At 37.4% G+C, this 16,569-nt stretch overlaps 2 protein-coding genes across 2 annotated transcripts in view; one reads left to right on the top strand and one right to left on the bottom strand.

Moving 5' to 3' along the window:
- Positions 1-3,618, bottom strand: part of LOC126464208 (proteasome subunit alpha type-2) — a 32,976-nt gene extending 29,358 nt beyond the window's left edge. The window contains exons 1-2 of the mRNA XM_050096216.1: positions 3,491-3,618; positions 3,239-3,315 (exon numbers count right to left, since the gene is read on the bottom strand). Coding sequence (XP_049952173.1) covers positions 3,239-3,315; positions 3,491-3,531 — 118 coding nt within the window. The 5' untranslated portion in view covers positions 3,532-3,618. The remainder of the gene's footprint in view (positions 1-3,238; positions 3,316-3,490) is intronic.
- A 223-nt stretch (positions 3,619-3,841) lies between these two features.
- Positions 3,842-6,241, top strand: LOC126464192 (beta-sarcoglycan). The gene is made up of 2 exons (XM_050096215.1): positions 3,842-4,123; positions 4,206-6,241. The coding sequence occupies exons 1-2, from the start codon at positions 3,987-3,989 to the stop codon at positions 5,074-5,076; spliced, it is 1,008 nt and encodes a 335-aa protein (XP_049952172.1). The 5' UTR covers positions 3,842-3,986; the 3' UTR covers positions 5,077-6,241.
- The last annotated feature ends 10,328 nt before the right edge of the window (positions 6,242-16,569 follow it).

Below are 16,569 nucleotides of genomic sequence, written 5' to 3'. Positions count from 1 at the left end.
ATGCAATATTAATTAACTAAACTACGCACAAAAAAATGAGACTTTTTGATGGCACAGACAGAACTATTCTTTTAAAATTGACTGCAAAGTACATTTTTAGTTAGTAACAACACACAGTAGATACATAAAATCAGTAAGAACTGAAGTAAAGCGAATCTTATGTACTACAACCTTACTTGCTATTGACTATTATACTAGCAGTTCTCATAATTCTTGTCAGCAATTAATCCATAAATATAAATTTATTCCACGTGCCAGACTATCTGTATATTCAGGATAATTTCAAGGATTACTATAGGCCTAATGATATTGACATGATTTTCTTTAATACAGAGACTGATTTATGACAAAGGTTTGTGAAGATTATATATAAATATTTTATGCCAATCAGCTGAACTATGGTGAACTAAAGCCAGTGAAATTGATGCTATCCATTCAGTGATGAATGTCAGGACTCCTTAGAAGCACAGCTCTGCATTGCACAACAAAGCCCCAATCAACCTAAGCATGTTTGAACATTAGTACAAAAAGAACTTGTAGGTAAACATGTCAACAGTATGTCATGTGTTGTTGGTAATCTGACAGAATTCAAAACTGAATTTTGAAGCACAACATCTTACTATATATAAGAGTATCTTCAAAGAAACACTTTAAACAGTCATTTTTTATTTTTGTGCTCAGGTCATCAAACTCTTTGGTTTCATTCACTGAAGTGACAGGTACAGTTGTGATGAAAACAGCGATGAGCAGATAGGATTATTTGGGTTGACTGAAGCGTCTGATCCCATGCGTCGGCTTCGACCCGTGACATAAGGGTGTTGTTGTGTAATGTCATGAACTGAGTTTGGTTTGTGAGTGTGGCGCGTTTGTAGATGTCGTCGTGTTATGGTTTGTTGTCCCCGCTGGTGGTATGTACAGGGTTTTCGTTTGTGTGGTGTAATGGGCTCAGTTTGCTCTTGCTCATTATCCAGAATTGTCCGTGTGTCGGCTGTGTTTGTAGTGGAATTTGTTTCAGTGAGTTGACGATTTTGTGGTTTTGTGTGAAGATTAATTTAGTGTTGTTCACTGCACGTCGTGCGGTAATTTTAGTAAAATTAATCGGTTGTTGTTTTTGTTCAGGAATGGATATGACGGATAAAATTAAGAGCGCGCAGGTCAAGGGAAGTGTTCGATCCCAATGTGTGGCTGTGAATGTTGGTATTGGTATCGGGAGATGTTTTTGAGCTATATAGGCCAAGGGAAGTGTTTGATCCTAATTTATGGGATTGAGAGCTGCTGTTGAGCTATATAGGTCAAGGGAAGTGTCCGATTCCAGATTATATTGTGTTTAGTGGTGTTTGGGGAGTTTTGTGATGGTTTTTTCGTCACTTTATGTGGTTCTGTACGGGGGTAGGTGTCTAAATTTGTTTATATTTAGTTTGTCCCCGCCCAAAAACCTCCCCATTTCCTGTGCTTGTCCCATTAGTGTCATTAGGTTTTTTGTGGACAGTGTGTGTGTTTGTTTTTTGATGTATTTCCGTCCTCAGAATGTGTACATAACGATTTTATATGTGCCATACTGTACTCGTGGTTTATGGTCGTTTCCACCAAACTTGTGATGTCATCGGTCAGAGCAGACGGGCGGGATCGGACGCTTCCGTATTTCCGATTTTTTGTATGGCAAATGCACTGATAGTGATGAAGCAAGCAATGCTGATCAGGGAAGGAAAAATATGTGTGTGAATTATTATGCAAGCATCAAATACAACTTCGGTCAGCATGATTTCCCTCTTCTGAGCACTCCATCATTCTAATTTATCACGACAAATTATAAAGAAAGATAATTCTGTTTTAAACATAAATCCATAATCTGAAAAACAAAATGCTTCCTGTGTGGTCCACATCAAGGCAAGCACTAGAGTGGAGAATAAGTGAACTTACTTTGAAGATTTGGTAAACAACAACCACCAGACAAATAAGAGCAAACACCTGGAAATGTGAACCAAACATGACAAAGCTGTTTTCTCATGTTTACCTGGAATTTACATGAAAGAATAGGCTCTGTTCACAGCTGTTCATTTGTTTGTGCTTCCTCCAGTGAATATCTGGATGTTATTTGACAGATGATTAGCTCGTTCACATAAATATATCGGACACTAAGGATGACTTGCATAAAAATACAGGCTGGTGAAATGATTTCAATAAACACTACTTTACTCATCTCTGAGATGTACTTTGCAGATATGTAGCTGTTCAAATATTGCTCCACCACCTTAATGGTCTTGTATGTAATTCTACAATCCACGAACTAAATGACCTCTTATAAGAACATATACCGGACAATGGCCATGCCTTGTGATGTAATGATGTGGTTTGTGACATCTCAAATGTGCAAACAGGAAGAGAACTAAACAATGACAATACTTTTTATGTCTATTTTATTATTTTGGATTAAGTTGTTGAGACACACTGATCTATCACATTGTCTGTGGTATATGTTAGGATGAAGGTGAAAAACTGGCTGTGAATTGATGAAATCCAATTAATGTGAATAAAAAAATCTTAACGGTGATGAAATGCTGATCTGTGGCTTAGATCAAGACCAAGGTTGGGTCGTACAGTGACACTTTGATTGTGGTTTGGCAATGTGATATTGAAACCTTCAGTTAACCCTGACATCTGTCCCATTCAAAATTCCTGATGGAAACAAGCATGGGAGAGCAAGCGAGCAATGCTATGACGTGTCCTGTATTACATCAAATTTGGTTTATGTAGTACGAACAAGCTACAGCCCTAAGAATGAAACATCATGGACCAATTAAACATCAAGGACTGAACCAAATACATAAAGAACAATAGCCTAAGACATTATTTGTCAAGTAAATGAAACTTCTCTCTGCTTGGGTCAGAACTTGTGAAGTTGTACATGGCAGAATTATCTTCCCACCTTGCAGCATACGAAAAAGCAGAAATAAGATAGTGGTCATGAAAGATACGTGTGGGTCGTTATAAAACCATACACTGCTTTTAATACGAGCAAGATTTAGTTCATAGAATAAAGTCATAATCAAGCCTGAAATCTCGGGACCAACACAAACACCATTGTATAAACATAAATACATTTACTATTACTCATGTGCTGTATGGTTTCAACAGGAGATTTATTCCTTGGCGTCAATGTATGAAAATGCACGTGGATCTCACTATTCCTGACAGGGTCACAATTTATTTCCAAAGCATTTCTTAAAATACGCCTTACCTTTAATTCCTACAGACGGAGCACCGGCTGCCACTGCCGCTAGGGCGTATTCGATCTGCACCAATTTGCCCGAAGGGCTGCAAAAACATAAATCACAATAGTAACAAATGCAGTGTTTCCAAATTACAACCGAGGGCAGAGAACGTACATAGATTTGAAAACCATGGAACACAAATCATTAATCTATATCGTAATTTATGCACAGTATTTGGACAGTTTAACCTCTTCAAACTAATTCTTTCTTTTTATTACCTGAAAGTTGTTAATGAGAAGCTGTACCGCTCTGATGCCATGATTACACTGCAACAAAGTTTCAAACATCGAATTACTTCAATATCGATAAGAATATCGACCTCGAGTAGCTACGAACGATTAACTCGTCAAATAATGAAGACATGGATGCCAGTTTAAAATCTACACCAAGGCTTTGACTTTCTGATACATCCTACAAAAAATAATGCTGTATTGGCAATAAGACTAATTATAAACACTCACTTAAATTTCTTATACTGCCCTATCACAATCTAGTGCAAGGTATACGCCCAATACCTTTGGATATGCCATCAACACAGATGGCTTTGGGGTGGCTTTCTACACTGGCTTTCATCTTCATTTGAACAACTTTGGTAATCAGGAACGTCAGGCAATTGTCTAACAGATGTAAACAAGTCATTGCGGTGTTGAGTGACACTTCGAGATTACTGTCGCAAGTCAGATTTGATAAGAGTGACACGATTAGAAGCAAAGTATGTCGACACTGACAGATTCAAGAAATTCGCCTCTGTCTGATGCAGGCTCCGAAAGTGGTTTTGGTACTCTAACAATGGGAGAAAAAGCACTCATCAAAAAAAGTAGCAGCAGTAAACACCATGAAAACAACTTGAGGTGTGATGATAAAACAGTTATTAAATCATTTGTTTATGTCATCAGTGAAGTGTCTAACGTAGTGTCAATTTCTTTTTTCAAGGGGCGGTTATAAGCCAGTACACGAGCAAGCCGTCCCGAAAACCGGATTGCGAGGCCGGAAAACATATGCGTTTTGGACACTGGTTATACTCTTGTTCTTTTTGGCAATGGGGAACCTTTTGCTAACATTTGTTATTTTAGGTGTATTAAGGTTAGGCCAAGGTATGGAGAGTCTCGAACTAGTACCGGAACAAGGTTTGATAACTTTCTATGGCACTACCGACCTGGACAGAGTGTACAAGCCGGACGGCAAATTAGAGGGATTTGATGAATGGCCTGTTGAAATTGCCGGTGACAACAATTCAGTTTCATTAAGGATCGATGGAAAAGATGCCACTAAAATGTCAGAATTAAAAATGAGCCTAGACAATGCGACAGTTAATAATGTAAAATCCTTTGATGTACATGATCCAGTATCAGGAAAGCCTATATTTTCCACAGGATTTCCCAATTTTGGCCTACCACATGGAGTTGATAAACTTCAAATTAAAATAGCACAGACACGCAGGATCACGAGTTCTGTCAACAATAGCCTCTATCTACAGTCACGGACATTTATACGTCTTAAAGGAAATGAAGGGACACGAATGGAAGGTAGGGAAATTGTATGGTCTGCAGATCAAGATATTTTTCTAAAAAGTGTTAATGGTAGTGTTACTCTAGATGGGCATGAAGGGATTTCAATTAATATGAAGGATATACCATCAGTGAATCACGATAGAGATTCATCAGTGCAATTGATAACACAGTACAAATTGTGTGTCTGCTGGCCAGGTGGTAAATTATACAGAGTGCCAGTTACTTTGGGAGAAAATGCACGTATAGCATGTCACAATGTTGATTTCTCTCCCTTGATGAATCCATGTATATGAAACATATACAGTAGCTGTTCACTAGTGAGCATGTACCATTGCAGGTAAGCCAGTGTAAATAATCAATGAGAATGGAAATGAACTGTGTATAACATCCTGATTTTTCATTTCTGTTATTAATAGCACAGCAGAGAAACACTAGTTCTCAACTGGCAATAATGCATATTTCTTATGAAGTGTGCAGATGAGTTACGAACAGTTGCTTAGTTTAGCTGTGTGTTTTGTGGATCATAGGTAGGATGCACTGAAATAGCACAGTTTAGAAACGTTGCAGGTATTTCACCATTTTAATATGACTGCACACTTCGAATTTACTTGCCTGTACTAGTGACAATTAACTTAGTTTAATGTCAAACATAAGTATGTCTTGTAATACTTTTTTCTCATACAGTATTGAAGTAAATGAGAAAGTCATCTATCGAAAAACTGGTAACAGTCAGGTGTCAAGATTGTGTGTTAGCATGGTCTGAACACTTCAGTAGCTGAATACAAGTTGGGCGAAAGGTAACTTCTTCACTTCCTTGTACTTCGTATAAATTCAATGGTCCTGTTTTTCTTCCCGAAGTGAAATAACATGACTCATTGTGTTTACTGAACAACCACGCGTCAGTGTAAAATGGTACTTACACTGTTTCTTTCCAAGCCAAATAACTCACCAACGAGCTTCTCTGTATTTTTAAGTAAGCCTCACCTGGTGTGCTTCAAGAGTAAGTGCTTTGATGGAAGAAATATACCGACAAAAAATTACAGAGTGCCATTGTTTTACATTTATCTAGTCATTAAACGTTTTCAAAGCCAGTCGTGAAGTCATATTTCGTGCTGAGTCTAGTCATTGGTAGTATTAGCACAATAGAAATAGTGCATAATTAATAGTTAATGTAAAACAGTTACTAGTTTTTGTAAAAAGGCAAATAGTGTTTTAAAATATGTAACAAAATTTTAATTAAGAAACTCGTGCTACTAGTCACCTTGCCTTAAAAGTCTGACTCATTGTAAGTTATGGATCTATTTATTGTTGATTTAATTCAGCAAATACTCAGTATTACACAATATTTTTCTGCAAAACTGTTGTGTAAGGTAATACGCTCAATATGTTTACATTAAAAAATTCTAATGGATGAAAAACCTAAGTGCAATATCCCTGTCTTTACATTAAATGTGCAAATAAAATAGCTTTTTTGAGAATTGATGTTGTTTTGGGATTCTTGGCACTACTATTGCTGTGATTGCCACCTACTGCATTTCATGAGAAACTCAGTGGAATACAGATTAATATCCCTTTATACACAGTTTTTAAATTACTGGTATATTAATATGATCTCAGCAGTGGAACAAGTAGGCCGTAAAGGCAAGGTAAGTACATGCCACAAGTGAATGGTAATTCATTTACACAAAGAAAAAAAATATATAATGAAGGAATGATCCAGCCAATGGACAGGTACAAAGAGACTGGGGTGGGAGAAGATCAGGTAGTAAATTTTTTTCTCCAACTCACTAAAATATGATTGGTTGTCTTCATTCACTCTATGTATTTTAGATTATATTGTTGGAGTGACTACTCCTACCCACGTTGTTCGAAGGAACTACTGCCGGGGATGGGGGGGGGGGGATCTAAGTAACACAAGTACTGAAGTCATTACTGTTGTGTAAAACATTCTACGCACCCACCCACTTGCCTTACCACAGCGGAGTCACAGGCATTTCATATACTACTATAAGAGATAGAGCCTCTTGTAAAATCAGTGACATTTTATGATTCTTCCTTTGCTACTAGCTCTCCTCTGTTACATATTTGGAAAAAAAAGAGTTCCTGAGGACCCACATCGCTCTGTCAGAGTGTGGACCACCCATTGTTGGATATGGCTCTATGGAAGCAGGACGACATAAGAGTTACACATTATGGCCGACAGGCCATCTGGCGCTGACCAACCACCATTTCGTCACCTACTGGGATGAATTGTAGAAGGGTAAGGGATTGGCACACTGATCTTCCAAAAACTGATGTTATTTTTCTGATCATTTAAGTGTGTGTACATACAAGCCATATTCATCTGCAGGAGTATGGTTACCTGTCTTTATTATTTCTTTCATTGCAAGTCAGCTAAGGACCACACTTAAAATGCTAAGTTAGCTTAGTGTGTTTTAATACTCTGTCTGTTTGCTTTTATTTCATCTTCTACTGTTTATTTTTTCCTCCACTTTCTTGCTACAGTTTTCACTTGTAAATTCTGTTTTTCTATTTGGCTCTTACTTCAATTTCTTAGGTACATATACCAGTTTCTTCTAAACTGTTACACATTTTCATAAGCCTGTCGTGTTTGCCTCTTAATTTTTCAAAACGTTAAACTTCCCTTGCCATTGCGATAGAACTTATTCTTTGGATGTACCCATATGCTATTTTTCCTCCCTGTTTGTGTACTTCTTAATTTAAAAATTCCACTTATTCTTTATTTCTTAATAAATTTTCCACTACCTTTCCTTTTTTCTTTAATTCTTTTATTTTGAATTTAGTATTTTCACTGTAGATATAAATTTGAGCTGAATTTTTGGCTTACATTATAGGTTTGCATCTGTAGGGAAAATGATTTATAATGTTTGTTGCCCCTCTTTTGTAATCTTGCTGTAATAGCTTCCTGCTCCCCTCCATTAAGCTGGATAATTTCTCCTAAATGTTAAATCAGTACGTTCCAGTTTTCTATACATAATTCTGATGATTTGGTCTTGTTTGTCACTAATTCTCCAATTTTCTAATAAGATTTGTTGTCTCACAAAATATTACATCTATACTATCAGCAGTAATAAATCGTTTGCAAATGCTTAGCAATAAACTTTGAGAATACCCCTTTTCCAGCAAAGTTGTATGCCACTTTTCGTGTTAAATTGTACCAATGTCCTCAGTTTTCTTTATGGTTTTTCAAGTGAGCACTTAATCAAAATTAATGTGCTGGGAGAAGGGGGCGGGGGAGATTTGGCTGTGGTAATACGGTTTGTGTTCAGGACCTTACTATAGGTGGAACCATTTCGAAGGGTTGTCTGTCAAGATGCCAGATTTACGTTAGGCAGTAAAAAGCAAAGGGGTGCAAGTGACAAAATCCCAATTCTGAGAAAAATAAGCAAAGTTTGTAACTAACTTAAAGTCCTATGTTCATTTGTTATATTGTTTACGGTAACCATCATATGCAGTGGTTATTACTGAAGTACACATACAATACGAGTGAATTGAATTCTGAATGTTATGCTCAGTGACGTTTTATCAATAATTTAGTTATCACTTACCCCACTGCCTCCAGGGATGTCACTTACATCCATTTGACACTCAAAATATCAGGTCTGGAATGACCCACAACGAAATAATACAATAGTTTGCACCATTGTCACTCATTACATTAATATTATTGATTATACATATAATAGCGGATAAGGCAAATGAATAAACAATGTTACGTATAGAAACATGTTCTTAGCACATACACACAGAACTACTCCCATTTCTTTATATTGCAGGATATGTCAGTTCAGAACTCTTTCACCAGAATGCACCACATCATTAGCATGTTATGTTCTTGGTCCTCCACTTGCTAGTGATCACGTATATGGTTGGAAACATGTTTTTGACAAAGACATGTATGTGCACTTGCATCTCTTTGCATCCAAAAAGGAAACACTACTATGAAGCAGTTCAAATAGATCCGATACACCAATATACCTTTGCCACCAAATAGCTTGGTTCTTCCACTGCAATGTGGTGCACATGTCACCAGATATTCAGTTTTGTCACAACCCTTTGTTTTTAACTGTCTCATATGGTTCCTGAAGAAGGGCAGTAGCCTCTTCTGTAACTGCAGTATAACAATCTGAATGATACACTTATCCGGCCATGTAACATTAGCCATACTTTGTTAGTAGATACAGGAAAATATCGGTTTAATTTATGGGCAAATCTAGTGTTTTTTGCTAAATTCAGTGTCTTCTCAAATTTATTATTCTTCTTTGCCAAATTTGGAGTTACTCTTTTTGCCAAATTCAGTTTTATTTCTTGCCAGTCAGTCACATCAAAGTTCATTACATGTGAAATGAACTACTCTCATTTTAAGATTATAAACAAGCCTCTTGGAGATTAGAAGTCAAAACACAATTTTAACATTCAGAACTATCAGTTATGAATATTAATAAATTGCTGTCCTCTGATTTACAACATGTGTATACAACAAAATTACAAATTTTGTGATATCTCATTAACAACTGCCATTTCAGAGTTATTTAGCAAAAACACTAATTTTGAAAAACATTTCCTGTCCTTGTATGTTAGTACTGTAGCATAGAGAAACTACAGCCATCGTATTTCCTAACAACATGCAGCTCTTCTGTACAACTTAATGATTGCACCCCTCCTAGGTGAAATACTGTCATTTTCATCTCAAGGTGACATACGTTTTCATAAGAAGAAAAAATATGGCATCCTATAGGTCAGGATGTCAAACAATAAAGCCCTTAATCATGTAGGTACGTTAGAGAACTTAAAAGAGAAAGGATGCAGATAAAGTTAGCTACAGTGGGAATCAGTGAATCATGGTGTGAGGTCAGGTGAGTACACTTTGCAATACAATATCAAGTAATCAATAATGCCGGGGACTATGAACAGAAGAGCGAATACATTGTTATAACCAAGATAGACACAAAGCCATAACTCATCACAGTACAACTGAATATCCCTACCAGCTTCTCAGATGATGATACATTAAATTATTCAATATAATGTATTTGGATAGGTAAAAAGTCTACTAACCAAGTGGTAGCAGACCACACACGTAAAAGATGTTATAATTAGGCAAGCTTTCGGGTTGAAGGGGAAGGAGGAGGGGTGAAAGTAAAGGAGTGATGAGTCTAGGAAAAGGGGTAGATTTTGGAAAAGTCACCCGAAATCGCTGGTCGGGGGAGACTTGCCGCTTTCCCCCTCATTGTGTCCGGTAAGTCTCCCCTGAGCAGCAGTTCTGGGTAACTTATCTGAAATCTATGCCTTTTCCTTCCCCTTCTGCCTGAAGGAGGAGCCACTGGCTCCGAAAGCTTGGCTAATTATAACATCTTTTATGTGTGTGTTCTGCCTCTTCTTGGTGAGTAGATTTTGTATCTATCCAAATATATAATATTGTCAAAAATTGATTTTGTTGTTAGATTAAATTATACAGTTATTTAAGGAAGAAAAACCTGTGATGGGGGAAAAAGGAGACATAGCAGGAAAACATTGACTGGAGGAAAGGAATGTCATTTCAAGTAATTATCATCAAATCTTAATTTTACCCATCAGGAAAAATAAAAGTAATGCTTTCATTATTCACTGTTACAAAATTTTAACAGTTAAATTTTGGCAACTACTTGCAATTCTGAAACTATGGGAATTTTGAAAAAAAAAGTAGGAATAAAAGGTTATCCAAAATTTTAAGAGAAAGCAAACTTCAATTATCAAAGTACATAAAAGGCAGGGGCTGAGACAGTTTACAGCCTACTCCCTATTTTATTCAGTCCGTACATTCAGCAGGCATTAAATAAAGCCAAGGAGAAATTTTTAAAATGATTTAAACCCCTGAGAGTAGGCACAAAAACTTGTTTTGCAATGGCACTGTAGTTTTGTCAGAGCGCAAGACTTAGATCAGTTGAACTGAAGAAATAGTCTCTCAATCAGGTTGTAAGATGAATATCAACAAAAGTATAATCTACACCTACATAAATACTCCGCAAACCAATGTATGTTGTGTGGCAGTGGGTACCCTGTACCACTACCAGGTATTTCCTTTCCTGTTACATTGGCAAATAGAGCAAGGAAAAACGACTTTTATATGCCTTCGTAAGAGCTTTAGTTTATTGTATCTAATTTTTGTCCTCCATACGTGAAATGTATGTTGGCAGCAGTAGAAGTGTGTGGTGCAGTCAACTTCAAATGCTGATTCTCTAAATTTTCTCAGTAGTGTTCCTTGAACAGGTCACCTTCCCCTCCAGGGATTCCCATTTGAGTTCCCAAAGCACCTCCATAATACTTGGGTGTTGTCCAAACCTACTGGTAACAAATCTAGCACCTCACTTCTGAATTTCTTCCATGTCTTCCTTTAGTCTGACTTGGCAGGGATCCAAAATGTTACAACAGCAGTCAAGAATAGGTCACTCCAGCACTCCAGCTCTTCTTTACAGATGGAACTACACTTTCCCAAAATTCTCCCAATAAACCAAAGTTGACCATTCGCCTTCCCTATCACAATCCTCATATGCTCATTCCATTTCATATCACTTGCATCATTACACCCACGTACTTAAACGATGTCACTGTGTCACACAGGACACTACTAATGCCATATTCAGACATTACAGGGTTTTTTTTTTTCCCCCTACATTTAGAATTAGCTGCCATTTCATCATATCAACTAGAAATTTTTTCTGAGTGACCTTGTATCCTCTTACAGTCACTCAGATTTGACACCTTCCTATACACCTCAGCATCATCAAACTACAGACTGCTGTCCACCAGATAATTTCTACATATAAAAAGTAATATTGGTCCTAGTACACTTCCCTGGGCGCTCCTGGCGATACCCTTATCGCTGATGAACACTTGCAGCTCAGGACAGAGTATTATGATCCATTACTTAAGTCCACTCATATCTAAGAATGTATTCTATATTCTCGTATCTTCATTAGCAGTCTGCAGTGGGGCACCATGCCAAATGCTTTTCGAAATCTTGAATCTGCTCATCATCCATAGTTTGCACTGTATCATGTGAGAAAAGGGCAAGCTGAGTTTCGCGTGAATGATGTTTTCTAAAACTGTACAAATTCAGAGACAGAAGCTTTTCGCTCTCAAGGAAATGAATTATATTTGAACTCAGAATATATTCAAGAATTCTGTAGCAAACTGATGTTAACAATATTGGTCTAATTTTGCACGTACGTTCTCACACACAGGAGTTATGTACATTTTTTAAAATTTTTATTTATTTTTTTCAGTCGCTTACGGCTTTGCAGTAGGTGGATATTTACAATAAATGCAAGCTAAGTAAGGGGCCAATGCCATGGAGTAATCTTTCTAAAACCGAATTGGGATTCCATCCATATCTTGCAAGTTGTTTGTTTTCAACTCTTTCAATTGCTTGTGTGTGCCAGGGTTGGGTGTTACTATGTCCTCCATACAGAAGTCTGTGCAACTGTCAAATGATGGTATGTTTGTATGATTCTCCTGCGTGAACAATTCCTTAAACGTGAAAAGCCTCATCAACAAGCAACTGGATGGAAACATACCTGCTTTTACATAGGACCAGAATTTTCTTGGGTTCTCGAGCAGATTTTTTGCTCAGACATGACAGTGATAGTAGTTGTAGGATTTGCACATAACCCTTTTTGACACACAAATATCTACTAACCTTAGGCTGTCATTTGCATGTTGTCTTCTGAATCTTGAATGCAACAGCCTTTGCTTCCTGAGAATTTTTTGAATTTCTTTGTTAAACCACAGTTGGTCTTCACTGTCATTAATCCACTTACTTCTCCACAGCATGATTCACTATCTGTTTAAACTTTTCCCATTATTTCTTTATGTGCATCATACTGGAACATTAAATAATGCCGATTCATTGTCCAAGTGAGATGCTAACTAATGCTTATCTGCTCTTTCTAGCAAAAACACTTTCCTGGCCTTCTAGACTGATTTACTCGTATTAACTTTGGTAAACATAGTCACTAAGATGACATGATCACTAATATCTGACACTATTAGTAAGATCAGGTTTCCATAGTGTGTGGGTTGTTGAATTAGCTGCTTGTGACTCTTTTCAGAAAAGTGTTCAAAAGTACTTCACAAGCCTGTCTGTATCCACAGCAATGGAATGGAATGGAGTCAAATCAAGTGATGCTGAGGGAATTGAGATGTGGAACATAGAAATTGGAGAGTTCTGCTATTTAGGTAGTAAAGTGACTGATTTTGGCAGAAATAAAGAGGGTATAAAATGCTGATGGGCGACACCAAGAGAAACGTTAAGAGGAAGATGCATACTTGATGTGGTCTCAAATGGCCTGAAACAAGAGATCACACCGTTCTGATGGTGAAAGATGACAGTGATGCCCAGTACAGAAAATATTTTCACACCTTTAGACAACCGACAATAGAAAATAACAGTTGTATCAAGATAGTGATGTTCTGTAAGTTGCTATCAAACAAACTGAAATTGCTGACTCAACTCTTCCAAAAACTATATGGTGGCTACTTTGAGCAACCATATTGTCTTGACTACATAAAACACAAAAATTGCACTAAAAACCAAATTCTTGCTCATACTGAAACAGATACATTAACACATTTACTGCCACGATGCAGTCAGTGATCACAGCCAAGCCTCACACCTGATGCTGAGGCCTCGCCTGGCAATAACACAGTGATACTTCGCGCAAGACAGTCAACATGTTAAGTTATAACACATGTGCTGCTGAAAACTGGAGACAGGATATGTACTTTATCAGTACTATTTTCTACACTTTTCAATTTCACTCCCAGATGATGTTTGGGAAGAACTGCCCGTTGGCCACAATGGTAGTCTGTGTGTTAGCTTCATGGCGATTATGTGGTCACTTTAAACATCTTTGAATTCTATACATAAGCATATTCATCATCTCTTAAGTTGTGCTGCCCAGTGGAAGTTAAGTTTTTTCCTGACACACATTGATTAAAAAACCTGTGAAACTGCACAATTCTTCTAACATACATCTCTCTTCCAGTAATGGAACTAACAGAATTGTCAAGAACCATACCAATTCATACAGAAACCACTGTTTTAGTTTGTCTTAATTTAGCACAATGCACTTCAAATTATAGTGTTAGAGCACATAATACACTATTATGTAACAGTGAGGTTTTTTTTTTTTTTTTTTTTTTTTTTTTTTTGGGCAGACATGTTCTCTGTCATTAAAATTACATGCCTTACTGGTTGATGTATCTCCCTTATAATTTATTTATTTATTCAGAATACAGGAAATACACATTAACGTTTCAGGGAATTTCAGTACCATTTAATGTGTGCCCCAGAGGACATGCTTGCCTCAACACATCAACAGTTTGGTTTGAGGAAGCAGGTTCAAATGGATGTAGATTGCAGTACCGTATTTACTCGAATCTAAGCCGCACCTGAAAAATGAGACTCGAAGTAAAGGAAAAAAAAATTTCCCGAATCTAAGCCGCACCTGAAATTTGAGACACGAAATTCAAGGGGGGAGAAAAGTTTTAGGCCGCACCTCCAAATCGAAACAAAGTTGGCCCATTGTAATATGAGACACAATTTAGGTCGAATGAATGACGATACAGCTACAGTAGTTTGGTTCGAGTCGTAAACTTAGCAGTTAAGCTTTACCAGGTAGCCATTGCTATGCGTCAGGCGCTCCTTCAGTATTTATACGGGTACCCTTCCTTTTTCGCGTGCTTCGTCTGGTTTGAATCGATTGCTTATTTTGCTTTGATCTGATAAGTGCCGTTTTCTTTGTTATAGGTGTTTACGCCACTGTAAGCTGAAAATGCATTACTGTACTGTGTCATGCACTGTTTGTCGCATTCTGATAGTGCGTGTTTACGGCCTGTCGCCGCTCGCGGCATGGCTTGCTTTTGTGCGCGCTACTGCCGCTTACAATTAAAAAAAAAAAAAAAAAAAAAAAAAAAAAAAAAAAAAAAGAGAGGAATCGTCTCATTAGCGAAACAATGGCAAGAGACTGCCATTTGTTGTTACTTACACTGCTGCTTTCTTTGATAATGAGCAACAAGAACCAAATAATAGACTGCGTATGATAGAACATGTTCTGAACGAGAGTTAGGCGAAAATTTTTCTCCGTTTGAAAATCTTTGCGGCCGCTTCTTTAGTACATCAAATTCTGCACAGAAATTAGTCATCTTAGATTTAAAAATCTAGTCAGTTGCCGTGCTTCATTTCTGACTATCACTATTAGGCATAAAAATAATACGAATATAAACATGACACGATACGTATATTCTTCCGCGTTTGCTGTTGTCGCACTCTAGTTTCGCAGTTTATTAGGCAGACAGGATTTAAATGAAATAGCAGCAAACGCCAAAGAATACATGCCAAAATATTTATATTCGTATTATTGTTATGGTGAAGAGAATAGTGCATGTGATTCACATTTCATCAGGTTCCTATTAGCAACCATCTCTTCTCACAGGTAGGAAAAAATTCAGAACGTAGAGTTGGCCATATTGACAAACATCCCAAACAGTCTTGCCAGTCGTATTTTCGTAGTACATTGAAATTCTGCTACATTCGAAGATGAACAATACGGAATTTGTATTTACTTCGTTGGATAATGTATGAAAATGGTCGAAACTCGGGACGGAGAAAAATAAAGGTTAATAAAATTTTTGAACAAATTATTTTGGCATTAATAGGGTACAACTGGAAGTTAATTTCACAAGGTAATCAACATGTCTCGAAAGTGATGTCCCTCATTGTTAATGCATTGAACAGCCAGTTTCTGAAGTTCTGCATAACTTCGTGAAGCATCTGTTGTGGAATACAGTCCACTTCCATTTGTACTGCATGCTGTACATAGGGTTGTATTTATCCACCTCTCTTGATGTAAAAATAGCTGTACAGAGTTAAATTCAGTGAGCATATAGGCTATGAAATGTCACCATACCGGGAGATAAGTGCCGACATGAAGAGTTCCCCTCAAACAACAATCCATTTCCAGCATTATGAGTCACGAATCTATCCTGCCAGAACCACAGTAGTCCCAATCCATTTGTTGAAGTTGTGGTTTCAAAAACTGTTGGACCATGCTGATGTACCACTCAGAACTGACTGAACAGACTTCTGGAATTTGACCAGGCCACTGTGCTCCAATTACCATTTGTACAACACTATCACATGCACAGAACTTCTCCACCCATAAAACACTGTTTCCAGTTAGTAATAGCATTTTGAGTAGGGGGATCTGATAAGTACACATGCTCTGCAGCAATAGACTTTTTTGGTAAAATAAGTTTCAATGGCAATAGCACAGTTTGTTCAACCAAACCATGTTTAAAATGCACAGTGGCACTAATGGAAACACCCACTGCTTATGCATCATTAGAGTCCATCTCCACCCTTCCAACACCTCCACTCCATTCACGTCATTTTGGAAGTAAGAATACTTCCCTAACCCAGCCGGTGAGTGCTTGGTGACAGGTGTAGTATTGTTCACGTAAGGTTCGGAGACAAAGGAGTTACACTGTAACCGCGCTTTTATGGTCCTGGAATTAATGTCTTCCTGCTGTTTAAGACTTACCGCTCCTGTCAAATTTCCTATGTCGACAATGTTAATTCGCATCCAATTTTGTGTCAACGTATTTGTAATTTTCCCGCAATTTACACTTTGTGAAAAAATGTTTGTGGCGAAAAAACTGATTTAAAATGACACTGCCATGCTGTTGGCTGTCAAATAGTGTTGACAAACATTACGTGGTTGGTG

Source organism: Schistocerca serialis, chromosome 1, assembly GCF_023864345.2.
Source record: "Schistocerca serialis cubense isolate TAMUIC-IGC-003099 chromosome 1, iqSchSeri2.2, whole genome shotgun sequence".
NCBI classification, from domain to species: domain Eukaryota; kingdom Metazoa; phylum Arthropoda; class Insecta; order Orthoptera; family Acrididae; genus Schistocerca; species Schistocerca serialis.
This window is presented reverse-complemented; position numbering and strand designations above follow the sequence as displayed.

Bases quoted from the DNA above. Each gene is read 5' to 3' on its own strand.
- LOC126464192 (XM_050096215.1), top strand. From the start codon at position 3,987: ATGTCGACACTGACAGATTCAAGAAATTCGCCTCTGTCTGATGCAGGC. The intron at 4,124-4,205 runs GTGTGATGATAA...TCTTTTTTCAAG, and splicing joins CACCATGAAAACAACTTGAG to GGGCGGTTATAAGCCAGTAC.